This window comes from Oncorhynchus gorbuscha, linkage group LG02 (assembly GCF_021184085.1).
Source record: "Oncorhynchus gorbuscha isolate QuinsamMale2020 ecotype Even-year linkage group LG02, OgorEven_v1.0, whole genome shotgun sequence".
Lineage (NCBI taxonomy): Eukaryota > Metazoa > Chordata > Actinopteri > Salmoniformes > Salmonidae > Oncorhynchus > Oncorhynchus gorbuscha.
Window position 1 is genome coordinate 86,098,411 of NC_060174.1, and position 27,468 is coordinate 86,125,878.

The 27,468-nt window shown below is 42.2% G+C and overlaps 1 protein-coding gene across 2 annotated transcripts in view; it reads left to right on the top strand.

Annotated features, from left to right (window-relative positions):
• The first annotated feature begins 5,511 nt into the window (after positions 1–5,511).
• LOC124012081 (cell adhesion molecule 1-like) overlaps positions 5,512–27,468 on the top strand; it is a 508,450-nt gene continuing 486,493 nt past the window's right edge. For both annotated transcript variants that reach the window (XM_046325471.1, XM_046325480.1), the window contains exon 1: positions 5,512–5,607. In XM_046325471.1, coding sequence (XP_046181427.1) covers positions 5,535–5,607 — 73 coding nt within the window. In that variant the 5' untranslated portion in view covers positions 5,512–5,534. The remainder of the gene's footprint in view (positions 5,608–27,468) is intronic.

The window sequence follows — 27,468 nt, forward strand, 5'->3', positions numbered from 1 at the left end:
GGTTCCTCCTGAGAAGTGGGGACAGAAGAAATGGGAGGGATGGCAGACATTAAGCACTTCACATGACAAGATACGTTCCAGGATAGGATAGAATTACAAGACCAATTAATAGAAGGATTATGACATACTAGCCAGGGATGACCCAAAACAACAGGTGTGAAAGGTGAACGAAAAATCAAAAAAGAAATAGTCTCACTGTGGTTACCAGATACTGTGAGAGTTAAAGGTAGTGTCTCAAATCTGATACTGGGAAGATGACTACCATCTAAGGCAAACATGGGCGTAGGCTTGTCTAACTGTCTGAAAGGAATGTTATGTTTCCGAACCCATGCTTCGTCCATGAAACAACCCTCAGCCCCAGAGTCAATCAAGGCACTGCATGTAGCACCCGAACCGGTCCAGCGTAGATGGACCGACATAGTAGTACAGGATCTAGATGAAGAGACCTGAGTAGTAGCGCTCACCAGTAGCCCTCCGCTTACTGATGGGCTCTGGCCTCTTACTGGACATGAATTAACAAAATGTCCATCAAATCCGCAATAGAGGCACAGGCGGTTGGTGATCCTCCGTTCCCTCTCCTTAGTCGAGATGCGAATCCCTCCCAGCTGCATGGGCTCAGTCTCAGAGCCAGAGGAGGGAGATGGTTGCGATGCGGAGCAGGGAAACACCGTTGATGCGAACTCTCTTCCACGAGCCTGGTGACGAAGATCTACCCGTCGTTCTATGCGGATGGCGAGAGCAATCAAAGAGTCCACACTGGAAGGAACCTCCCGAGAGAGAATCTCATCTTTGACCACTGTGTGGAGTCCCTCCAGAAAACGAGCGAGCAGCGCCGGCTCGTTCCAGTCACTAGAGGCAGCAAGAGTACGAAACTCTATAGAGTAATCCGTTATGGATCGATCACCTTGGCATAGGGAAGCCAGGGCCCTAGAAGCCTCCCCACCAAAACTGAACGGTCAAAAACCCGAATCATCTCCTCTTTAAAGTTCTGGTAATTGTTAGAACAATCAGCCCTTGCCTCCCAGATAGCTGTGCCCCACTCTCGGGCCCGGCCAGTAAGGAGTGAAATGACGTAAGCAACCCGAGCTCTCTCTCTAGAGTATGTGTTGGGTTGGAGAGAGAACACAATATCACACTGGGTGAGAAAGGAGCGGCACTCCGTGGGCTGCCCGGAGTAGCAAGGTGGGTTATTAACCCTAGGTTCCGGAGGCTCGGCAGGCCAGGAAGTAACAGGTGGCACGAGACGAAGACTCTGGAACTGTCCAGAGAGGTCGGAAACCTGAGCGGCCAGGTTCTCCACGGCATGGCGAGCAGCAGACAATTCCTGCTCGTGTCTGCCGAGCATGGCTCCTTGGATCTTGACGGCAGTGTTACGAGCCTCTGTAGTCGCTGGGTCCATTCCTTGGTCGGATCCTTCTGTTATGCAGGTGAATGAGGACCCAAAAGCGACTTGGCGAAAACAGAGTTTTTAATCCAGTAAGAAACTTTACAAAACAAAAAGCATAATACTACTCGTAAAGACGAGAACAGACTGGAGACTTGATCGAGAACTGCAGGTTGCCTCGGGAAGGCACTTGAACCTAGCAGACTCAGACACCTGCTCACCACGCAGCATCTGAGGGAAACACGACACGACAGGGCAAAACATAGACACAGCACGGTGAATTATAGATGAGGATCCGACAGGGCAGGTACGGAAAACAAGGAGAGAAATAGGGACTCTAATCAGGGAAAAGGATCGGGAACAGGTGTGGGAAGACTAAATGATGATTAGGGGAATAGGAACAGCTGGGAGCAGGAACGGAACGATAGAGAGAAGAGAGAGCGAGAGAGTGAGAGAGGGAGGGGGAGAGAGAGGGATAGAAAGAGGGAAAGAACCTAATAAGACCAGCAGAGGGAAACGAATAGAAGGGGAAGCACAGGGACAAGACATGATAATTAATGACAAAACATGACACAGCTTCTGAACTTAGGGTGTAACTCCAGAGTGGCGCAGCGGTCTAAGGTGCTGCATCTCAGTGCAAGAGGTGTAACTACAGTCACTTGTTTGATTCCAGGCTGTATCACATCTGGCCGTAATTGGGAGTCCCATAGGGCGGCGCACAATTGGCCCAGCATCGTCTGCGTTTGGCAAGGGTAGGCCGTTATTGTAAATAAGAATTTGTTTTGACTTGCCTAGTGAAAAATTAATAACTTTAAAACGAGAGACTGTTGTTTGCAATGGGAAAAATGTGCCATAGTGGGCAGAACATGCAAGGATGGGGGCAGAGCCAAGCATTGACTTGTCTAGCGAAAGGTTCAATTTGTACAGTGGCTTGCAAAGCTATTCAACCCCCTTGACATTTTTCCTATTTTGTTGCCTTACAACAAGTCTCTTAGTGTATGTCTCTATAAGCTTGCCACAACTGCTCCAGCTCCTTCAAGTTGGATGGTTTCCGCTGGTATACAGCAATCTTTAAGTCATACCACAGATTCTCAATTGGATTGAGGTCTGGGCTTTGACTGGGCCATTCCAGGACATTTAAATGTTTCCCCTTAAACCACTTGAGTGTTGGTTTAGCAGTATGCTTAGGGTCATTGTCCTTCTGGAAGGTGAACCTCCGTCCCAGTCTCAAATCTCTGGAAGACAAACAGGTTTCCCTCAAGAATTTCCCTGTATTTAGCACCATCCACGATTCTTTCAATTCTGACCAGTTTCCCAGTCCCTGCTGATGAAAAACACCCCCACAGCATGATAGTTTTCTCGGGGTGATGAGAGGTGTTGGGTTTGTGCCAGACATAGTGTTTTCCTTGATGGCCAAAAGCTACATTTTTGTCTCATCTGACCAGAGTACCAGCTTCCATATGTTCGGGGAGTCTCCCACATGCCTTTTGGTGAACACCAAACGTGTTTGCTTATTTTTTGCTCTAAGCAATGGCTTTTTTTCTGTCCGCTCTTCCGTAAAGCCCAGCTCTGTGGAGTGTGCAGCTTAAAGTGGTCTTATGGACAGATACTCCAATCTCCGCTGTGGAGCTTTGCAGCTCCTTCAGGGTTCTTTGGTCTCTTTGTTGCTTCTGATTAATGCCCTCCTTGCCTGGGTTTTGGTGGGCGTCCCTCTCTTGGCACGTTTGTGGTGCCATATTCTTTCCATTTTTGAATAATGGATTTAATGGTGCTCCGTGGGATGTTCAAAGTTTCTGATATTTTTTTATAACCCAACCCTGATCTGTACTTCTCCACAACATTGTCCCTGATTTGTTTGGAGAGCTCCTGGTCTTCATGGTGCCGCTTGCTTGGTGGTGCCCCTTGCTTAGTGGTTTTGACGACTATGGGGCCTTTCGGAACTAGTGTGTGTGTGTATATATACTGAGATCATGTGACACTTAGATTGCACACAGGTGGATTTTATTTAACTAATTATGGGACTTCTGAAGGTAATTGGTTGCACCAGATCTTATTTAGGGGCTTCATAGCAAAGGGGGTGAATACATATGCACGCACCACTTTTCTGTTTTTAATTTTTACATTTTTTTTTAAACAAGATATTTTTTCACTTCACCAATTTGGACTATTTTGTGTATGTCCATTACATGAAATCCCCCCCCCAAACTATTTAAATTACAGGTTGTAATGCACAATTTTTTTTAAATGCCAAGGGGGTGAAAACTTTTGCAAGGCACTGTATGTGTGTGGTTATTAAGACCAGGCACCACACCCTAATATGGCATTATTTTTTTTACCAGTTCTATGTGGACACAAATATAATACTTTTTTTGTAAAATAAACATTTGACAACATAGAAACAATTTCCTATGTCTATGTCTGGAGAAACGTCTAAGGATAACCACACAACATGTGGTGTATGTAGATGTTTCTGAGGGTGAGAAAAAGTATTTGGCGTGTGGGAAGAGTCTGACTCGTGAAAGTGCAGTTAAAGGCAAATACAATGAATTTAGACATCCAAAGACCTATTTAGACCCAATCACCATCTCTTCAAAGTAAGTTACTACATATAGTCCAGTTTGTAACATGCTATATGAAATGGGATTTTAAATGGTGTGTGATTCAATGTACTGAGCAAAATTATGGATGCATGTCCATTTAAGTGGTTTAAGTGATGCCGGTAAATATGATAAACTAACAAAAATACAATTTTCATAAACTTTTTGACATTTTCAAATACCAATATTAATGGACCAAAATACCAAACAATCTCTAAATTGATAAGCAAATGCAAAAATTTAATTTTAGCCTGTGGTGCCTGGCCTTAATTAGATAACGTCACAGGATGAGACTGTGCCTCAACTGGTCACCAACACACAGGCGTGACTACATCAAACACAGCCGCAATACTTTAGTTCCACTCTCAGTGTGTGTCAATCTCTGCAGGGTACAGCTCAAATCAGAAAGGTATTATGCCATTCATCTGGTCCTGAATCACTGTGAAGATCATTCCTGAGCTTTCTTTGACTCAACCTTAAAATCCAATCCCAAACTTTTGTAAAACACAAGGAATGTTAAGACCCGGCAGGTACATTGCAATCTGATATTGAGGGAGAACAGAGAGGTCTGGTCATTTTTTGGTATGACATGACATAGAAGAAATCTTACGATTTCAGAGTGATGATTGCATTTGGGATTGCTTGTGTTTTACTATGAATTGGTATATTTTCAAGACAGTTAATATGTCATTGTGGCCTTCCCACTGGGACATTTCTAATCAGTACATGTCATTTATGCTATAGCCTCAAGATCATCTTTTTTCCTGCAAGAGATTCTGATAAAAAAAGATGTAACTTGGTACCACCACTAGAGGCACCACTCTGTAAGCTACTTTTGTCAGAGAGCAGTCATTCTAATGAGTCCTCCTAATATCAATGTAGTGTGGACATATAGGCTACTGCACTATCTTGCTGTACTGTGTTAAATAAATAAAATATAACGGTGAAAATGATGTTCAACAAGATTCTCTATATTGAAAATGCAGTACGGACTGTATGCTTGTTTTTGTATTTTAGTTGCATGATGCCCAAAGTGGATGTAGCCTATTTACTTATCGGTGTTACTTGATTGTGTGTGCAGGCTATTTTTCGTCGCAAATGAACATGCCAGTGATGCAAAACATATTGTCATGTACAGCATCATTGATAGCACATAAGGAATATATGGATGAAAAAGCTGCCACCTATATGATACTTCCCAGTTCATGTGACGGGCCATCTATGAGTAATTTAAGCACTGTTTGTCACAAAACAAATAATTAGGGAAGTTTTGAAAATTCACTGGATGTTTTGCCTTGAACCCTTCACACAAAAATGATTCAATGTTCTGGAATGGTTGAAAATAAAATAAACGATTTCCCCTCAGTTGTGCATTATTCAATAAGAACCCACCGTAACACTTGTATAACCTTTCTTAGTTGTTTAACCATCTTTTAAAAAATGAATTTGAATTGTTCCCTCCCCACCATGCATATCATTAAAGTGATTCGCGTTGTCGCTAGGTGAAGTAGCTAGCTACTACTCGCGCAGCCAGATTGAAGCAGGTGTACAACATGGCGATCACAGGCAACGGATCTCTCGCTACACTTCTCTTTTTGTTCGTGATTCCAGCAGCTCTTCACAAAGGTAGGATTTCGACGAAAAACTAAACAAACCTACGTCTTTTTAATGATTTTATATGGACATGGAGGAGTGGGCAAAAATGAGTCTGCATTCAGAGCAAGCATTTTTCTGGATGTGCCCGTATAATTTTGAGTGATAGTTTATTAGTTAAGCATTGGGTGTAGCCTAACTGCTCTTCAAGTTGGAATACGATATTTCATGTGCCTAAAGAAGACTCAAATATTTGTTACATTCTTTGAATATTTAAATTTCACTCATATAGCCGTTACAGATGTTTCTGTCTTCCATACTAACCCCTCAACACAAATCACTTTGGCTAGTTTTCCCTTAGTCTTGAGCCCTGTGCCACTGTAATACTCACAAAGCTGCAGCTGGGAGTTTAAATGAGCGAAATAGTTGATTTAAGTATAAAGAACATAAATTCAACTTCACTGTACAAGTTTAATATGGTTAGTTATAATTAACCAGTCAGATGTTCTGAACACTTTTGTGTTGCGAATGTCCAGATTCTGTTGAACGCCGTAGCCTACAATGAATGCTGAATATTTGTAGCGGGAGCCATTCTGAGCGCGTTACCATGCTGAAGTTTAGGCTAATTTACATTGCATCACTTTACCGAAAAAATGCCCAGCTTTATTACATGTATTTAAACATTTGATTTAGTTTGCTCAAACTATGATCCATAGGCCTACTGGTGTGATTGAATAGTCACTTTGTGTGTCGCATGTGTGACCTGGCAGACTGATACAGCTAAGTATCTATGTTGCTAGGTAGGCTACTCTGAAGCTATACCTTACAGTTGAATGCCCAGGGAACGATGTCAGTGGTGTACAGTACACCGATGGAGACATAAGTTGTTAGTGGTGCTGTTTTGATTTTGCTTGCTTCCTAAACACCTTTTAAAAGTCAAATCAGTGGCTTAAAATATAACATGAGTGTGTGCTGTTATAGACAATCAACTGGATAGGCTATTACACATTGTCAGCTGATTCAGTATTGCAAATACTGTATCACGCCACGAGCTCTAGCAAGAGATGCGTTGGGAATACAATTCATGATGAATGAAAATATGGCAATTCAGATTGAATCTCTGCAATTTGTCATATGTACTGTAATTCATGTTTGTTAAAAAATCAATGTGAATAAAGTTATTTATTGAATTATCATAGCCTAGTCTTGTGGAAACGAATCAATGTTTCTCCGAAAAACCTGGCTTGAAGTTTTACTCTGCCAAATGCAAAACACACTTGTTTTTCGATGCACCCATCTCTTTTCTACAACGTGTTGATTTACAATGTTGGGCAAACTCTATCAATTATGCAAAATAATATGCCAGGCTACTCAGTCAATAGGGAGTTTAGTTTACTGTAATCATCAACAGGTTCACCCTAATTAAGCTACCAAGTATCAACACCTACTGTATAGTGTATGACATAGCTGTCCACAAGATGTGCACACAGCTTGGGTAGCCTTTATCTAGACAAAGCACTCACACTGCTAGGCTGAATATTTCATAGACATTAAAACCAGTAGATGGTGATAGTGCTGACTTCATCCATGTATTCCAATGGAAAACTCTCAATGGCGCATGAAGCCGGAAGTATTTGAATTTGATGCATGCCATCAGAGATTTGCTCAAGTGGTGCAGTGGTCTAAGGTACTGCATCTCAGTGCAAGAGGGGCCACTACAGTCCCTGGTTCGAATCCAGGCTGTATCACATCCAGCAGTGATTGGGAGTCCCATAGGGTGGCGCACAATTGGTCCAGCGTTGTCCGGGTTTGGCCGGGGTAGGCCGTCATTGTAAATAAGAATTTGCTCTTAACTCACTTGCCTCAGTAAATTAAAGGTTACACACACACACACACCACACTGACCAAAAAGTTATTTTGTTGGAATTTATATTTGTTCCCATTACCAGTAAAACATAATTAAAAAGTATTTATTTAACTTACTTGCTGTTTCGTTGTTCAGTCATTTCATTCTCAATCAGGATTTCATACATGTCAAGCAGTAAAGTTTCTGCTCTGTCTGTTCGTTGCCTCTCACCCTCGGTGCGCACTGTCACTGTGTCCGTTTCCATCTTGTCCAGCTGTCTATGTAACATAAACCCTGCTTCTTGTCCGCATTGAAGTAGCGAAAGCGAAAATCACCCACGACAGAGAACTTGTCAAGGGCTTGTCAAGGGCAATGAATTCCATTATCTTGGCGTTAATGGATTTCTTCTTTGAGTTGTCTCGCTGAAGTGTTCTTACTCTTTCAAATGACTGCTCGACTTGTTGACTGCTCGATCCACACAGCAGACGTTGTGGGCTAGGTTAGGAATGCTCTGTTGTGGAGGTCGGCCGATTAATCGGAATGGCCGATTTAAGTAGGGCCGATTACAAGTTTTCATAACAATCGGAAATGGGTATTTTTGCCGATTTAAAAAAAACAACATATATATATATATTTGATTTTTTTTTAAACTAGGCAGTCCGGTTAAGAACACATTCTTATTTTCAATGACGGCCTAGGAACGGTGGGTTAATTAACTGCCTTGTTCAGGGGCAGAACGACAGATTTTCACCATGTCAGTTCGGGGGATCCAATCTTGCAACTTTACAGTTAACTAGTACAACGCAATAACGACCTGCCTCTCTCGTTGCACTCCACAAGGAGACTGCCTTTTTCAAATCAAATCAAATGTTATTTGTCACATACACATGGTTAGCAGATGTTAATGCGAGTGTAGCGAAATGCTTGTGCTTCTAGTTCCGACAATGCAGTAATAACCAACAAGTAATCTAAGTAACAATTCCAAAACTACTGTCACAGTAATTTTACCAGGCAAGTCAGTTAAGAACAAATTCTTATTTTCAATGACGGCCTGGGAACAGTGGGTTAACTGCCTGCTCAGGGGCAGAACGACAGATTTGTACCTTGTCAGCTCGGGGGTTTGAACTCGCAACCTTCCGGTTACTAGTCCAACGCTCTAACCACTAGGCTACGCTGCTGCCCACACTATGAATGAGTGATGGTACAGAGCAGCAGGCAAGATACAGTAGATGGTATCGAGTACAGTATATACATATGAGATGAGTATGTAAACAAAGTGGCATAGTTAAAGTGGCTAGTGATACATGTATTACATAAGGATGCAGTCGATGATATAGAGTACAGTATATACGTATGCATATGAGATGAATAATGTAGGGTAAGTAACATTATTTAAGGTAGCATTGTTTAAAGTGGCTAGTGATATATTTACATAATTTCCCATCAATTCCCATTATTAAAGTGGCTGGAGTTGAGTCAGTGTGTTGGCAGCAGCCACTCAATGTTAGTGGTGGCTGTTTAACAGTCTGATGGCCTTGAGATAGAAGCTGTTTTTCAGTCTCTCGGTCCCAGCTTTGATGCACCTGTACTGACCTCGCCTTCTGGATGATAGCGGGGTGAACAGGCAGTGGCTTGGGTGGTTGATGTCCTTGATGATCTTTATGGCCTTCCTGTAACATAGGGTGGTGTAGGTGTCCTGGAGGGCAGGTAGTTTGCCCCCAGTGATGCGTTGTGCAGACCTCACTACCCTCTGGAGAGCCTTACAGTTGAGGGCGGAGCAGTTGCCGTACCAGGCTGTGATACAGCCCGCCAGGATGCTCTCGATTGTGCATCTGTAGAAGTTTGAGTGCTTTTGGTGACAAGCCAAATTTCTTCAGCCTCCTGAGGTTGAAGAGGCGCTGCTGCGCCTTCTTCACGATGCTGTCTGTGTGAGTGGACCAATTCAGTTTGTCTGTGATGTGTATGCCGAGGAACTTAAAACTTGCTACCCTCTCCACTACTGTTCCATCGATGTGGATAGGGGGGTGTTCCCTCTGCTGTTTCCTGAAGTCCACAATAATCTCCTTAGTTTTGTTGACATTGAGTGTGAGGTTATTTTCCTGACACCACACTCCGAGGGCCCTCACCTCCTCCCTGTAGGCCGTCTCGTCGTTGTTGGTAAACAAGCCTACCACTGTTGTGTCGTCCGCAAACTTGATGATTGAGTTGGAGGCGTGCGTGACCACGCAGTCGTGGGTGAACAGTGAGTACAGGAGATGGCTCAGAACGCACCCTTGTGGGGCCCCAGTGTTGAGGATCAGCGGGGAGGAGATGTTGTTGCCTACCCTCACCACCTGGGGGCGGACCGTCAGGAAGTCCAGTACCCAGTTGCACAGGGCGGGGTCGAGACCCAGGGTCTCGAACTTGATGACGAGCTTGGAGGGTACTATGGTGTTGAATGCCGAGGAGCTGTAGTCGATGAATAGCATTCTCACATAGGTATTCCTCTTGTCCAGATGGGTTAGGGCAGTGTGCAGTGTGGTTGACATAGCATCGTCTGTGGACCTATTTGGGCAGTAAGCAAATTGGAGTGGGTCTAGGGTGTCAGGTAGGGTGGAGGTGATATGGTCCTTGACTAGTCTCTCAAAGCACTTCATGATGACGGAAGTGAGTGCTACGGGGCGGTAGTCGTTTAGCTCAGTTACCTTAGCTTTCTTGGGAACAGGAACAATGGTGGCCCTCTTGAAGCATGTGGGAACAGCAGACTTGTATAGGGATTGATTGAATATGTCCGTAAACACGCGAATGCAGTAAGCCGCTAGCTAGCATTAAACTTATCTTATAAAAAAACAATCAATCATAATCACTAGTTAACTACACATGGTTGATATTATCTAGTGTGTCCTGCGTTGCATATAATCTGACTGAGCATACTTAGATGCTTGTATCTGTCTGAGCAGTGGTAGGCAGAAGCAGGCGCGTAAACATTAATTCAAACAGCACTTTCGTGCGTTTTCTCAGCAGCTCTTCGTTGTGCGTCAAGCATTGCGCTGTTTATGACTTCAAGCCTATCAACTCCCGAGATGAGGCTCGTGTAACCGAAGTGAAATGGCTAGCTAGTTAGCGTGCGCTAATTGTCGTTGTGTTGCTGGTTTGAGCCCAGGGAGGAGCGAGGAGAGGGACGGAAGCTATACTGTTACACTGGCAATACTAAAGTGCCTATTGAGAACATCCAATAGTCAAAGGTTAATGAAATACAAATGGTATAGAGGGAAATAGTACAATAATTACTATAATATCTACAACCTAAAACTTCTTACCTGGAAATATTGAAGACGCATGTTAAAAGAAACCACCAGCTTTCATATGTTCTCATGTTCTGAGCAAGGAATTGAAACATTAGCTTTCTTACATAGCACATATTGCAATTTTACTTTCTTCTCCAACACTTTGTTTTTGCATTATTTAAACCAAATTGAACATGTTTCATTATTTACTTGAGGCTAAATTGATTTTATTGATGTATTATATTAAGTTAAAATAACTGTTCATTCAGTATTGTTGTAATTGTCATTATAACAAATACATGTAAAAAAAAAGTCTGATTAATCGGCATCGGCTTTTTTGGTCCTCCAATAATCGGTATCGGCGTTTTTGGTCCTCCGATAATCGGTATCGGCGTTAAAATCATAATCCGCCGACCTCTGCTCTGTTGCATGTGTAGCGCAAAGTTTTTGGTGTCGTCATTACATGTTATATAGGTATGCACATCCAGCTTTGACATCGGTTTTGCACATCAGGGTTAAACTGTTTGCATTTTTAGCTAATATCGTCTGATTCCGATATATCGTGCATCCGTAGTGAAAATGGACCTTTATATTTGCTGCTGCTCTGTTTTTCTCTGGTGCCCTGAGAAGTAATGAAGAACAATGGCTTTATTGTGGGGGGAGGTGCGTTGCTGCTGTACCCCTCTGTCAACAGATGACTGGGCTTGGTCACATCTGGCGATGGTGCTCTTAGTATAATCAAAAAGACACAGAAGGCTAAGTCTTTATTGAGGTGCCAACTGATTGAACAAGTAAAGCTACCAACACAATCCCTGATGAGAGATGTTGGATTAAAATCAGACATTTTGAAACTACTGCACATTATGCCACTGCATTGTAGGAAAAAAATATTCTTCGACTTCATCATAACAACGGTCCTAAGACTAGCCCACTGCTCTGAAAATATTTGTACCGAAACAAATATTTTGATTAGGGCTAGATCTCCCCCCAGAGTTGTTAGGCCCCTAATAAGCTTGTTATAGCAAGCTGTCATGAAATCAGACTAGAAGAGCTGTTGAATTATATAAGTGGGCAATTTTTTTTGCATCCATTCATCCATGTAATGCTGGATCCAACAAAGAATTAAAAACATGTATGGAAGCATAAATAATATGCATGCATACCCCTGAACAAACAAATACTGCTTCATCATTGTAAGGGAAATGCATCCTTTAAAATACAGTACAGGTATCTATCAACTGGGCTTATTGGACTTGAGTGATCTGCATTCTCTTGTCTGATATTAGCATAACACTCGTTACTTTTCAGTGAATTTGGCTCTGACTAGACCCTCACTGTCTCCCACAGAATTGGATCCCTTGTGATCATTGTATTCAGTTCCTGTCCATTTGTTTCCTACCTATTACTGCAGTGTCTTGTCTGATGATAGCTTCTCGGCTGTTTTGTCTGCACAAATGCCAGATGCTACAGGATTATACAGTCTAAGGGCTCTATTCAATCTGCATTGCGGAAGTTCAGCTTTACAGTATGATTGAAATTTTAAAGGGAATGTTCCTGATTTTGCAGAGACTGCAATCACGGTAAATGCTACATATGTCAGTTCAATCTGAAATGACCTTTTACATTAATGTTGAGGAATCTGTAATGGTTCAGCATTACAGATTGAATAGAACCCCAATTTTCTCTGTCAGAGCTGGGTGATGCAAGGGAAGTCTTGTGTGAAAATGCACACTAGGCCCTCCCTTGTGTTAAATTGTTTGAAGTAGGTAGTGTCTCTAAATAGCACTATTATCTAATAACATTGTGTAGAGTTAGAGAATAAAATAAATAAATATATACACACACTGTAATCTACTCTAGCGTGAATACCTTTTATTAGCAATCTATCAACGGGGGCAGCAGTAGGCACAGCCTAGGCCTAGCCTATGTTTTATCCTGAAAATAAAGATGAAAGGAAATGTTTGAACCACGTTGCTTTTCTTAGACAGTTTGCTGCTGCTTTGAAGTGTGTAGTATTGGATGGGCTCCACTTGGCTGTCAGACTAATACCTTCTAGACTGAAAATGAAATGGGTGAGGGAGAAACTAATCCGCATAATAATATTTTTGAGGATTATGGCTGGAGACTAGCAAACTGCCTTCGTATTGATTGGTCGCTTGGCCCTGCAGAAATGACAGAGCGAGACAAGATCCCTCTTAATTCTTACTTAGTTTGGACACTTAGACAGATTTCCTGCCTTATTCCTGATGCCTTCTGTCCTATAATATTGATTAATAATAATAGAAGCAACAGCAGCAGCCACAACAATAACAACTTAAGTGTTATAACAATGATGGCTCTGGGCATACTGAACTAAATGCTCATGGAAGGGAACTGTAAACTTTTAAAAATTGTTTTCAAAAAGCAGTGTTGATGGCATTCATACATAATTAATTGAGAATTAAATTGTACTGCATTATGAAACTTCACTTCACCATTTAGTCCAAGGTTTTGAAGTAATTTACTTTTTGTAAAAAAATAAAAAATAATTCTCAGCTCTTTAAAATGAAAGCTTTGGATGATGGTTTGGTTTATAATGACTAGTAATAAACTATTTAAGACTGGAGCCAGCAAACAGATTCAGCAACTGATACAGATAAAAGTAGAAATCATCAATAGGCTAGTGGATAGAATAGTGTTTACTCAAGGTTGAAGTTGATACATTATCACAAGCGGGATTTGCTAATAGACAGAGAATCCAATGTCCATGTGACTGTGTCCCCTCTTAGGTGCTATTACCTCGACTCCTCACTCATCTGAAAGGACAAGACAGGTTCAAGCAATATGGCGGATACTAACATGCTGTGTAGATGGAGTTGTTCTCAAAAGGCCACTTAACGCAGCGCTCATTGCTCTGATATCCACTTGACTACTGATGTTAAGCTCAATGTAGGCATAGCTTATTTTTACTAAATCTATTATGTAACATATTTTTCTTAATTGTTATGCAGCCTCTGTGAAATACATGACACTGTCATCAATCATAGGCCTTTGGTGGTTGATTTATGACGGTGCTACCCACATTCCTTCCAACATTTTCTCTCATGGGAAGAATGGATAGTCTTTCTCTTTGTTTTATTGGCACCATGTGCTATACAATATAGTGCCTCATTCAACTTTGAAATTCTTGCCAGTGGTTGAAAATTCATATAGGTCAATGCCATTTGACAAAAGCTCTTATTCAAACCAATCATGTACATGATTACCCGAGTTTAAATTAATAATGCGCTTTTCTTGGGTATGACTCAAAACAGGCTTTTATGTCTTGACTGGAATTCTGTCATACCCCCCCACTTAAATTTCTATCAACAAAACACCCTCTCTACCAAAATGTATGCCGACTAGCATCAGAATATTTTTTAGTAATTCTTTCAAAACTCCTCTTTGTTCAAATTTAAAGGAGGAAAACAGAGCTTTATTCAACACAGGCATTTAAGCTGAAGTGGTATTATTTGTGTGCTGAATTTATGAAAGTTGTCTGTCCAAGGTTTTCCAACATTTTGCTATTATAGTTGTGTTTTTATTTCTAGTCGTTTTTATATTTTCATTGAAATTCAGTTTTAGTTTCAGTTAATTTTCAGATCCACTTTAGTTGTTTTATTTAGTTAAGTTTTTAAAATAACTTTTATATTGTGTTTTATTTTAACAGTGGCAGGCTATACAACACATAGTGGGGCAAAAAAGTATTTCGTCAGCCACCAATTGTGCAAGTTCTCCCACTTAAAAAGATGAGGACTGTAATTTTCATCATAGGTACACTTCAACTATGACAGACTGTTACGAATCCCTTTTGGCCCGACAGTCTAGGGGGGATGGTAATGAGACCCGTAACATAACTCATGCAAATTATTATTGTGACAAAGTAAAAGTGTGCACGAAATAACCACGACAACAGAAATCTACCGTCAAACTCTAGGTTTATTTATAAACACACGGTAAAGGGGGGAGCAGGAAAAGGGGCTGAGCTGAACCCAAGGAAAGAAACAATAAATATACAAAAACACACCCCTAAGCTAGACTAGCCTACTTTAACAGCTAACTAACTAACCAAAAATACAGTGGGTGGTCCGCCCAGTTCTACCTAGTGTATTTAACAAAGTTCACCTACGGGTAGTGTATGCCCACGGGCGACTTGTCTTGGTTTCCCCTTTTTCCCACCAGCAACAAACAAACAAATCACCAGAAAATCACATTGTAGGATTTTTTATGAATTTATTTGCAAATTATGGTGGAAAATAAACTTGTTATTGACCAAATACTTATCTCAATACTTTGTTATATACCCTTTGTTGGCAATGACAGAGGTCAAACATTTTCTGTAAGTCTTCACAAGGTTTTCACACACTGTTGCTGGTATTTTGGCCCATTCCTCCATGCAGATCTCCTCTAGAGCAGTGATATTTTGGAGTTGTTGCTGGGCAGCACGGACTTTCAACTCCCTCCAAAGATTCTCTATGGGGTTGAGATCTGGAGACTGGCTAGGCCACTCCAGGACCTTGAAATGCTTCTTACGAAGCCACTCCTTCGATTGCCCGGGAAGGGTGTTTGGGATCATTGTCATGCTGAAAGACCCAGCCACATTTCATCTTCAATGCCCTTGCTGATGGAAGGAGGTTTTCACTCAAAATCTCACGATACATGGCCCCATTCATTCTTTCCTTTACACGGATCAGTCGTCCTGGTCCCTTTGCAGAAAAACAGCCCCAAAGCATGATCGTTTCCACCCCCATGCTTCACAGTAGGTATGGTGTTCTTTGGATGCAACTCAGCATTCTTTGTCCTCCAAACACAACAAGTTGAGTTTTTACCAAAAAGTTATATTTTGGTTTCATCTGACCATATGACATTCTCCCAATCTTCTTCTGGATCATCCAAATGCTCTCTAGCAAACTTCAGACGGGCCTGGACGTGTCCCCCTGCTTAAGCCAGTACATGTCTGGCACTGCAGGATTTGAGTCCCTGGCGGCGTAGTGTGTTACTGATGGTAGGCTTTGTTACTTTGGTCCCAGCTCTCTGCAGGTCATTCGCTAGGTCCCCCCGTGTGCTTCTAGGATTTTTGCTCACCGTTCTTGTGATCATTTTGACCCCACGGGGTGAGATCTTGCGACGAGCCCCAGATCGAGGGAGATTATCAGTGGTCTTGTATGTCTTCCATTTCCTAATAATTGCTCCCACAGTTGATTTCTTCAAACCAAGTTTCTTACCTATTGCAGATTCAGTCTTCCCAGCCTGGTGCAGGTCTACAATTTTGTTTCTGGTGTCCTTTGACAGCTCTTTGGTCTTGGCCATAGTGGAGTTTGGAGTGTGACTGTTTGAGGTTGTGGACAGGTGTCTTTTATGCTGATAACAAGTTCAAACAGGTGCCATTAATACAGGTAACGAGTGGAGGACAGAGGAGCCTCTTAAAGAAGAAGTTACAGGTCTGTGAGAGCCAAAAATCTTGCTTGTTTGTAGGTGACCAAATACTTATTTTCCACCATAATTTGCAAATAAATTCATTAAAAATCTCACAATGTAATTTTCTGGATTTTTTTCCCTTCTCATTTTGTCTGTCATAGTTGAAGTGTACCTATGATGAAAATTACAGGCCTCATATTTTTAAGTGGGAGAACTTGCACAATTGGTGGCTGACTAAATACTTTTTTGCCCCACTGTATGTGTTGTATAGTTTTTGGGGATGACACCTTTTTGCCAGTGTGGGGCAGTAATGCATGAGGTGATGGGTCAAGTCATAAGTTTAATTTAAAGGTAGACTCAGGGAAATTACATGGATGCACAAAGTAAGTAGTAGAAGTGGGTCAATTTCCTCAACAACAAGGAGTGTTGAAGCACGAGGCTAAACCTCTCTGCTGTTTTGGTCCCGCAGCTACCACCTGGTAGCAGCGTGAAGCGCACCTGTGCACATGCACAGATATTCCGTGTGACTGTGTGAGAGCAGAGTTTAACATCGTACTCATCTCGATGGGCACGAGCGGATCAATTTTGTCAAGTTGGTGAGCATCATTGGTCACCTCCTTAAAAAGTAATGATTTGACAAAAATCATGTAAATAAGGATCAGTTGACCGCAAGTTTCTGCAGTTGCTCTTCAGCAATTTCATCCTGCAGCCATCATCTACATTGTGGGAGGCTCTATTGTCAAATAGTCATTCATTCATTCATTCATTCATTATTTTTTATTTTTTTTACCCATGCGAATGTTACCAAAGACATAACTGAAACAAACCAATTTGCCACGATTTATGTGTACAGTAGATATACACTGAGTATACCAAACATTAGGAACACCTTGCTAATATTGAGTTGCACCCTACCTTTTTTCCCCCCAGAACAGCCTCAATTCGTTGGGGCATGGACTCTACAAGGTGTCGAAAGAGTTCCACAAGGATGCTGGCCCATGTTGACTCCAATGCTTTCCACGGTTGTCAAGTTGGCCAGATGTCCTTTGGGTGGTGGACCATTCTTGATACACGGGAAACTGTTGAGCGTGGGAAAACACATCAGCGTTGCAGTTCTTGACACAAACAAGTGCGCCTGGCACCTACTACCATACCCCGTTCAAAGGCACTTAAATACACTGCTTAAAAAAATAAAGGGAACACTAAAATAACACCTCCTAGATCTGAATGAATGAAATATTTTTATTAACTACTTCTTTCTTTACATAGTTGAATGTGCTGACAACAAAATAACCGAAAATGTATCAATGGAAATCAAATTTATCAGCCCATGGAGGTCTGGATTTGAGTCACACTCAAAATTAAAGTGGAAAACCACTACATGCATATCCAACTTTGATGTAATGTCCTTAAAACAAGTCAAAATGAGGCTCAGTAGTGTGTGACATGAGGTCTAGCATTGTCTTTCATTAGGAGGAACCCAGGGCCAACCGCACCAGCATATGGTCTCACAAGGGGTCTGAGGATCTCATCTCGGTACCTAATGGCAGTCAGGCTACTTCTGGCAAGCACATGGAGGGCTGTGCGGCCCCCCAAATAAATGCCACCCCACACCATGACTGACCCACCGCCAAACCGGTCATGCTGGAAGATGTTGCAGGCAGCAGAACATTCTCCACGGCGTCTCCAGACTCTGTCACGTCTGGCACATGTGCTCAGTGTGAACCTGCTTTCATCTGTGAAGAGCACAGGGCGCCAGTGGCGATTTTGCCAATCTTGGTGTTCTCTGGCAAATTCCAAACGTCCTGCACAGTGTTGGCCTGTAAGCACAACCCCCACCTGTGGACGTCGGGCCCTCATACCACCCTCATGGAGTCTGTTTCTGACCGTTTGAGCAGACACATGCACACTTGTGGCCTGCTGGAGGTAATTTTGCAGGGCTCTGGCAGTGCTCCTCCTTGCACAAAGGCGGAGGTAGCGGTCCTGCTGCTGGGTTGTTGCCCTCCTACGGCCTCCTCCACGTCTCCTGATGTACTGGCCTGTCTCCTGGTAGCGCCTCCATGCTCTGGACACGCTCTCTGACAGACACAGCAAACCTTCTTGCCACAGCTCGCATTGATGGTCCATCCTGGATGAGCTGCACTACCTGAGCCACTTGTGTGGGTTGTAGATTCCGTCTCATGCTACCACTAGAGTGAAAGCACCACCAGCAAAAGTGACCAAAACATCAGCCAGGAAGCATAGGAACTGAGAAGTGGTCTGTGATCACCCCCTGCAGAACCACTCCTTTATTGGGGGTGTCTTGCTAATTGCCTATAATTTCCAGTCAATCAGTGTTGCTTCCTAAGTGGACAGTTTGATTTCACAGAAGAGTGATTGACTTGGAGTTACATTGTGTTGTTTAAGTGTTACCTTTATTTTTTTGAGCAGTGTAGTTTGTCTTGGTCATTTACCCTCTGAATAGCACACATACACAATAAATGTCTAAATGGTCTCAAGGCTTAAATCCTCCTTTAACCTCTCTGGGATAGGCGGGACGCTTGCATCCCACTTGGCCAATAGCCAGGGAAAATATCAAAAAGGATATCAGGATATCAGATATCAGATATCAAAAAGGCTTTTTGGCTAAAGCATAAGGTGCTATTATCTGATTATAAACAAAGATACAGTAGCATATTTAAACCCTGCAGGCACGACACAAAACGCAGAAATAAAATATAAATCATGCCTTACCTTTGACGAGCTTCTTTTGTTGGCACTCCAATATGTCCCATAAACATCACAAATGGTCCTTTTGTTCGATTAATTCCGTCGATATATTTTCAAAATGTCCGTTTATTTGGCGCACTTGATTCAGAAAAACAAAGTTTCCAATTTGCAAAAAAAAAAATTGCTCAAAACATTTCAAACTACTTTTGTCATAAAACTTTAGGCATTTTTAAACGTTAATAATCGATCAAATTGAAGACGGGGACTGTGTTCAATACTGGAAGACCACAAACTGACGCTACTTTTCGAGTCATGCGCCTCTCTCTCAAGAAGTATACTTCAAATGACACTCATTCAAGATGGCCGTACTTCTTCATTACACAAAGGAATAACCTCAACCAATTTCTAAAGACTGGTGACACCCAGTGGAAGCGGTAGGAACTGCAAACAAGTCCCTTAAATCTGTTTCCCCAATGAAAACTCATTGAATAGACAAAAATAAAAAACATCGGAATGGTTTGTCCTCTGGGTTTTGCCTGCTACATAAGTTCTGTTATACTCAGACATGATTGAAACAGTTTTAGAAACGTCAGTGTTTCAGAGTGGATCGTGGCTTTCAACTAGATTCACATGGTCAGTCTGTCATGGAAAGAGCAGATGACCTTAATTTTTTGTACTTTCTGTGTATACAAATAAATGTGATATTTGAGGCTCTCCCACGAAGTGATTGTACAGTGTACACAGAATATTATGATTTCAGTTTGTTTCAACCATTATAAAGACAAACATTTAAAAAAATAGATACATGGCATCACTGCCATGTATAGCCTATAATGTGTTTTGTCTATGTGCATCTTTTATAATTTTAGCTTTTTAGTAAATAAATATTCAACTAAGATGGGTGTGGTACGAACACATTGGTGAGACCCGGGTCTGTGCAGATTAAGACTATACGACGTTCAGAACGAGATGGTAGAGGTAACTGGTTAATTAGCGGTTAATTTGGGAAATAGAAACTCAATAAAAACTAGTTTTCCCATGGTGCCCCAGGTTAATGAGCTAATAATTGCTTGATTCAGTTAATCACGCAATTAGAAACTTTAATCATTCGATGAGCAACAGTCGTCACATTAACTAATACAACGTCACGACACCGGTTAGCCAATGTTGCCATAGCGTTGCGTATACGGCTATTTTGAACATTTAACATAAATTCTAATTATCCTGCACTAAAAATGAAAGTCATTTACACATCACCTATTTACAAGTTAACATTAACAGAATGTACCTTGACGCTGGCAGGAAATTTGAACCGTCTTGTTAACGAATGGTTTGAATCTATTCAGCAGGTATTTAATGAGCGGTGGAATTGAATTCTGAGATACATTCCCCCTCCTGCAATCCCATGCCTCCACCTTCCCACCTCAGCCATCCCTACCACCTGACTTGTGTGAAGCCATTGCAGTGGAAGAAACTGCTTCCCCATACATCATATTGCCTCCTACACAGGAAATATCTCCCATTAAGTGTAGCTTATGAAGATCCATTAGCACTACTTTAAAACCCATACAACATCCTCATGTCTAATGTTTGAGGGCAATCATGCCATTTTTCAGAGTAAAGGTTTTCTTTTATAGAGACAAATGCCCTCTTGTGCTGATTCTACTCTGAAGGTGCTATCTACTGACACCATAACCACTTAATCTATTCAGCGGGTGTGTGTGTGCTCTTATCACATGATTTGGTTTTTGTGTAATGTTTCGCAGTTATTTTCCATCGATTTATCTATGAGTGGTTGTTCAACAAGAACATCCACAGTTGCTGCAAAGGCTCCGTCTTGGTTGGTTGCAAGAATTATGATAAGTTCTTATTGAAATTCAGCAGTGTGAAATCAAGTTAACTACCACTGCAACCTCACACCACATAGTCATGGGTATATAGTCTAGCTCCACAGTATGTTTAAAAACTGTAAGAGCAGCATTTTAGTTTAATCAGCACTAAAGCATTTTCAAAAGACATTTCCAATTAGAAAATACTATATGTCTTTGTTATATAACACCCTGTCATAGACAATTTTCTGGATAAACCTCTGGACACTTTGATCAAGAGGCCCAACTTTGGTACGCGACAGGTTTTTGTACCTCAGTCAGTGTGCAGTTCGTATTGACTGGATGTTACCTGCTTTTGGAGTGAACTCATTCTGGAAGGATTTCGGAAGTTCAATGACTTGGACGTTGTAGGCCCTCTTTGGATGACAATCCTTCCTTTGATGGCTTACATTGTTCAGTTTTGATTTGCTCCCAGTTTCTTTTGTGGCTGAAGCCAAAGTTTCCTTGTAGACAGAAAAATATAATTGTGCATGCAGTCTTCGGTAGTTTGAGTCGATTCCTTAAAGATTGCTCAAGTGCCTTGTGAGCCTATTTTGGCTTTTTTCATTTAGTCGCGTTCTGATATTGATTCATTGAGTGCATTCTAATTTGTTTCCATTCCCCTGTTGCATTTCTGTTGTTGGTTTCTGTGTGCCAGAAAAGAACACATGTTGGTTTTGCTGCCCTCATATTATTTAGCCTAATTTTATAATGCCTTGTCCCTGTTGAAGTGCAAGCGCTGGAGAAATCGTATTTTTCGAGAGGAGAACAGTGGGTGACCATTTACCGGCAGTGTATGTGTCAAAGTTAGTGCAAAAAGGGTCAATGCAGATAGTTAACCAAATAACTACCTGGACTAACTATTTAGCAGTTTTATGGCTTGGGGGTAGAAGCTGTTCAGGGTCCTGTTGGTTCCAGACTTAATGCATTGGTGTACCTCTTGCTGTGCGGTACATATTAAGTGGTGATGCAGCCAGTCAAGATGCTCTTGATGGTGCAGCTGTATAGCTTTTTTAAAATGTTAGGGCCCAGGCCAAATCTTTTAAGCCTTCTGATAGGGAAGTGGTGTTGTCGTGCCCTCTTCATGACTGTTTTGGTGTGTTTGAACTAGAGGTCGACGCCGATACCGATTTAATCGGACTATTTAAAAAAAAAAATGTATTTGTAATAATGACAATTACAACAATACTGAATGAACACTTATTTTAACGTAATATAATACATCTATAAAATCAATTTAGCCTCAAATAAATAATAACTTGTTCAATTTGGTTTAAATAATGCAAAAACAAAGTGTTGGAGAAGAAAGTAAAAGTGCAATATGTGCCATGTAAGAAAGCTAAGGTTTAAGTTCCTTGTTCAGAACATGAGAACATATGAAAGCTGGTGGTTCCTTTTAATAGGAGTCTTCAATATTCCCAGGTAAGAAGTTTTAGGTTGTAGTTATTATAGGACTATTTCTCTCTATACCATTTGTGTTTCATATACCTTTGACTATTGGATGTTCTTATAGGCACTTTGTTAGGAAGTAACAGTTCGCAACGAGCCAGGCGGTCCAAACTGCTGCATTATACACTGACTCTGCTTGCACTGAACGCAAGAGAAGTGACACCATTTTCCTAGTTAATATGCAGGTTTAAAGGTTTAAAAAAATATGCTTCTGTGTATTGATGTTTGTGCTTTTTTTCACAAATGCGGTTTTGTTAAATCATCACGTTTGGCAAAGTTGAAGTAGGCTGTGATCCGCTTTGATTATATGCAACGCAGGACAAGCGAGTTAACTACACATGGTTGATGATATTACTAGGTTAACTAGTGATTGTGAATATTTATTGTTTTTTATAATATAAGTTTAATGCTAGCTAGCAACTTACCTTGGCTCATTGCAGCCACAAGGTCCCTTTGACGCTGCACTCGCATAACAGGTGGTCAGCAATGTAATCGGCGTCCAAAAAGGCAGATTACCAATTGTTATGAAAAATTAGGGCCGATTTTTAAGTAATCGGCCATGCCGATTAATCGGTCCACCTCTAGTTTGAACCACGATAAAATCCTGACCGGTTGCATCACCACCTAGTACTGCTCAGCATCCGCCCGTAAAGCGCTACAGAGGGTAGTTTGTCCGGCCCAGTACATCACTGGGGCCAAACTTCCTGTCATCCAGGACCTCTATACCAGGCGATGTCAGAGGAATGCCCCAAAAATTGGCAAATGCTCCAGTTATTTTTTTATTTTTTTTTTTATTTCACCTTTATTTAACCAGGTAGGCTAGTTGAGAACAGGTTCTCATTTGCAACTGCGACCTGGCCAAGATAAAGCATAGCAGTGTGAACAGACAACACAGAGTTACACATGGAGTAAACAATTAACAAGTCAATAACACAGAGAAAAAAGGGGAGTCTATATACAATGTGTGCAAAAGGCATGAGGAGGTAGGCGAATAATTACAATATTGCAGATTAACACTGGAGTGATAAATGATCAGATGATCATGTACAGGTAGAGATATTGGTGTGCAAAAGAGCAGAAAAGTAAATAAATAAAAACTGTGGGGATGAGGTAGGTGAAAATGGGTGTGCTATTTACCAATAGATTATGTACAGCTGCAGCGATCGGTTAGCTGCTCAGCTAGCTGATGTTTGAAGTTGGTGAGGGAGATAAAAGTCTCCAACTTCAGCGATTTTTGCAATTCGTTCCAGTCACAGGCAGCAGAGTACTGGAACGAAAGGCGGCCGAATGAGGTGTTGGCTTTAGGGATGATCAATGAGATACACCTGCTGGAGCGTGTGCTACGGATGGGTGTTGCCATCGTGACCAGTGAGCTGAGATAAGGCGGAGCTTTGCCTAGCATGGCCTTGTAGATGACCTGAAGCCAGTGGGTCTGGCGACGAATATGTAGCGAGGGCCAGCCGACTAGAGCATACAAGTCGCAGTGGTGGGTAGTATAAGGTGCTTTAGTGACAAAACGGATGGCACTGTGATAAACTACAGTAGAGTGTTGGAAGCAATTTTGTAGATGACGTCGCCGAAGTCGAGGATCGGTAGGATAGTCAGTTTTACTAGGGTAAGCTTGGCAGCGTGAGTGAAGGAGGCTTTGTTGCGGAATAGAAAGCCGATTCTTGATTTGATTTTCGATTGGAGATGTTTGATATGGGTCTGGAAGGAGAGTTTGCAGTCTAGCCAGACACCTAGGTACTTATAGGTGTCCACATATTCAAGGTCGGAACCATCCAGTGTGGTGATGCTAGTCGGGCATGCGGGTGCAGGCAGCGATCGGTTGAAAAGCATGCATTTGGTTTTACTAGCGTTTAAGAGCAGTTGGAGGCCACGGAAGGAGTGTTGTATGGCATTGAAGCTCGATTGGAGGTTAGATAGCACAGTGTCCATTGGCGGGCCGAAAGTGTATAAAATGGTGTCGTCTGCGTAGAGGTGGATCAGGGAATCGCCCGCAGCAAGAGCAAAATCATTGATGTATACAGAGAAAAGAGTCGGCCCGAGAATTGAACCCTGTGGCACCCCCATAGAGACTGCCAGAGGACCAGACAGCATGCCCTCCGATTTGACACACTGAACTCTGTCTGCAAAGTAATTGGTGAACCAGGCAAGGCAGGCATCCGAAAATCCGAGGCTACTGAGTCTGCCGATAAGAATATGGTGATTGACAGAGTCGAAAGCCTTGGCGAGGTCGATGAAGACTGCTGCACAGTAATGTCTTTTATCGATGGCGGTTATGATGTCGTTTAGTACCTTGAGTGTGGCTGAGGTGCACCCGTGACCGGCTCGGAAAGCAGATTGCATAGCGGAGAAGGTACGGTGGGATTCGAGATGGTCAGTGACCTGTTTGTTGACTTGGCTTTCGAAGACCTTAGATAGGCAGGGCAGGATGGATATAGGTCTGTAACAGATTGGGTCCAGGGTGTCACCCCCTTTGAAGAGGGGGATGACTGCGGCAGCTTTCCAGTCCTTGGGGATCTCAGACGATATGAAAGAGAGGTTGAACAGGCTGGTAATAGGGGTTGCGACAATGGCGGCGGATAGTTTCAGAAATAGAGGGTCCAGATTGTCAAGCCCAGCTGATTTATACGGGTCCAGGTTTTGCAGCTCTTTCAGAACATCTGCTATCTGGATTTGGGTAAAGGAGAACCTGGAGAGGCTTGGGCGCGGAGCTGCGGGGGGAGCCGGAGCTGTTGGCCGAGGTAGGAGTAGCCAGGCGGAAGGCATGGCCAGCCGTTGAGAAATGCTTGTTGAAGTTTTCGATAATCATGGATTTGTCGGTGGTGACAGTGTTCCCTAGCCTCAGTGCAGTGGGCAGCTGGGAGGAGGTGCTCTTGTTCTCCATGGACTTCACAGTGTCCCAGAACTTTTTGGAGTTGGAGCTACAGGATGCAAACTTCTGCCTGAAGAAGCTGGCCTTAGCTTTCCTGACTGACTGCGTGTATTGGTTCCTGACTTCCCTGAACAGTTGCATATCGCGGGGACTGTTCGATGCTATTGCAGTCCGTCACAGGATGATTTTGTGCTGGTCGAGGGCAGTCAGGTCTGGAGTGAACCAAGGGCTGTATCTGTTCTTAGTTCTGCATTTTTTGAACGGAGCATGCTTATCTAAAATGGTGAGGAAGTTACTCTTAAAGAATGACCAGGCATCCTCAACTGACGGGATGAGGTCAATGTCCTTCCAGGATACCCGGGCCAGGTTACCCAAGTCATAGACTGTTATTTCTGCTACCGCTCAGCAAGTGGTACCGGAGTACGAAGTCTAGGTCCAAAAGGTTCCTTAATAATAGCTTCTACCCCCAAAACATAAGACTGTTGAACAATTAATCAAATGGTCACCCGGACTATTTACATTGACACATCCCCTTTGTTTTTACATTGTTGCTACTCGCTGTTTATCTATTCATTGTCACTTTACCCCGACCTACATGTACAAATGACCTCGACTAACCTGTACCCCGCACATTGACTTTGTACCCTGTATATAGTATCCTTATTATTTAGTAAATATTTTCAAGAAACTCTTTCTTGAATTGCGTTTTTGGGCTTGTAAGTAAGCATTTCACGGTAAGGTCTGTTGTATTTGGCGCATGTGACAAGTAAAATTGGATTTTGATTTGACACAGAGGAACTTGACGCTCTCGACCTGCTCCACAAGGGATGTAACTCTTCACCAAACCCACGGATCGGTACATATTGCGGTTTTGGGGTCTTGGTTCTGTTACAGTTACGGTACAGCGGGAAAATTAGTTACTCTAGTCAATTTGTTTATTTGACAAAATATGCAACAATTAAAGCACACTATTTGTGGCCGAAGTCCAGTTTCTGTGACATCACTCACAATGTTCCTGGCATTGTCTGTTGTGACAGGGATTGTTATGTTAAGCCTCTCAAGTAGATGTCTAAAAAAGTTGGACCCGTTCCTAAATGAACCTGGGGCTTGCCCACCCAGACAAATATGCATAAATACGTTTTTCAATATAGAGACCGTTCCGAACGGACCCGAGGACGAACAGTTCTGTATAGACATGATTTGATCTGAGTGAGGGAAGCAGCAGAAAAGTGAATTTGTAAGCTACTTTATTAACCAGAGCTGATACAGTGTGGAGGAGAGCAGGCAGAGGGGCCTTGTGGTGTGTGCACTGTGAGCGATTGACACTGCATCAAGGAGAGGAGGAGAGACACAGTAACCAACCATAACAAGCCGTCTCATGCTAGAATACTAACTTTTAGCTTGTCATAGTTAGGTTTTTTATCATCCAATATTTTTTAGTACCCGTCTTGACTGCATCAAACCGGGAGAAGCTAGTTGGCTAAGATGCTGTAGCTAGCTAGCTAGGCTGCATGCACTTTCTTCCTGACCTACAGTTACAAATAACAACACCTCCATTACGATTATTAAATAACAGCCTACCTGTCAGGGATGAAATTATATATAATGTATCTACTTTGCTCGCTCTGCGCACTTCTCCAATTTATCAAATGTAACAACAGAAGACCGATCAGCGTCTCCATCTCCGCTCGCCATCAAGGCTAAATTATATTTAAAAAAATTGATGGATGAGTTGATGTGCAGGAAGAGTGGACAGAAAGAAGCTGGTGAGTGAGGGCTGGTATTGGATGTGGCTGGCTGATCAGCGCTGCCACACGTGATGTGCATATGAAAATCAAGTGGACATTATTGGACCATTTGCTGTTGCTAAAAACATTTACTGAACCAATAAACAACTGCCTTTCTAAACATTTGATAACAGGCGATAAATAAAACAAATAAATTCTAAAAGCTTTAACAAGAGCAAGGTATTGTGTTTCTCTTTGTACTCCGTGACAGTTTGCAAGCCCTGCCACATCCGACGAGCGTCAGAGCCCATGTAGTAGGATTTGATCTTAGTCTTGTATTGATGCTTTGCCTGTTTGATGGTTCGTCAGAGGGCATAGCGGGATTTCTTATAAGCTTCCGGGTTAGAGTCCTGCTCCTTGAAAGTGGCAGCTCTACCTTTTAGCTCAGTGCGGATGTTGACTTTAATCCATGGCTTCTGGTTGGGATATGCACGTACAGTCACTGTGGAGACGATGTCGTCAATGCTCTTATTAATGAATCTGGTGACTGATGTGGTGAACTGCTCAATGCTATCGGATGAATCAGGGAACATAGACTGTCCTCTAGCTTAGCATCCACTTCATTGGACCACTTCCTTTTGAGCATGTCACTGGTACTTCCAATTAGAGTTTTTTGCTTGTAGCAGGAATCAGGAGGATACATTTATGGTCAGCT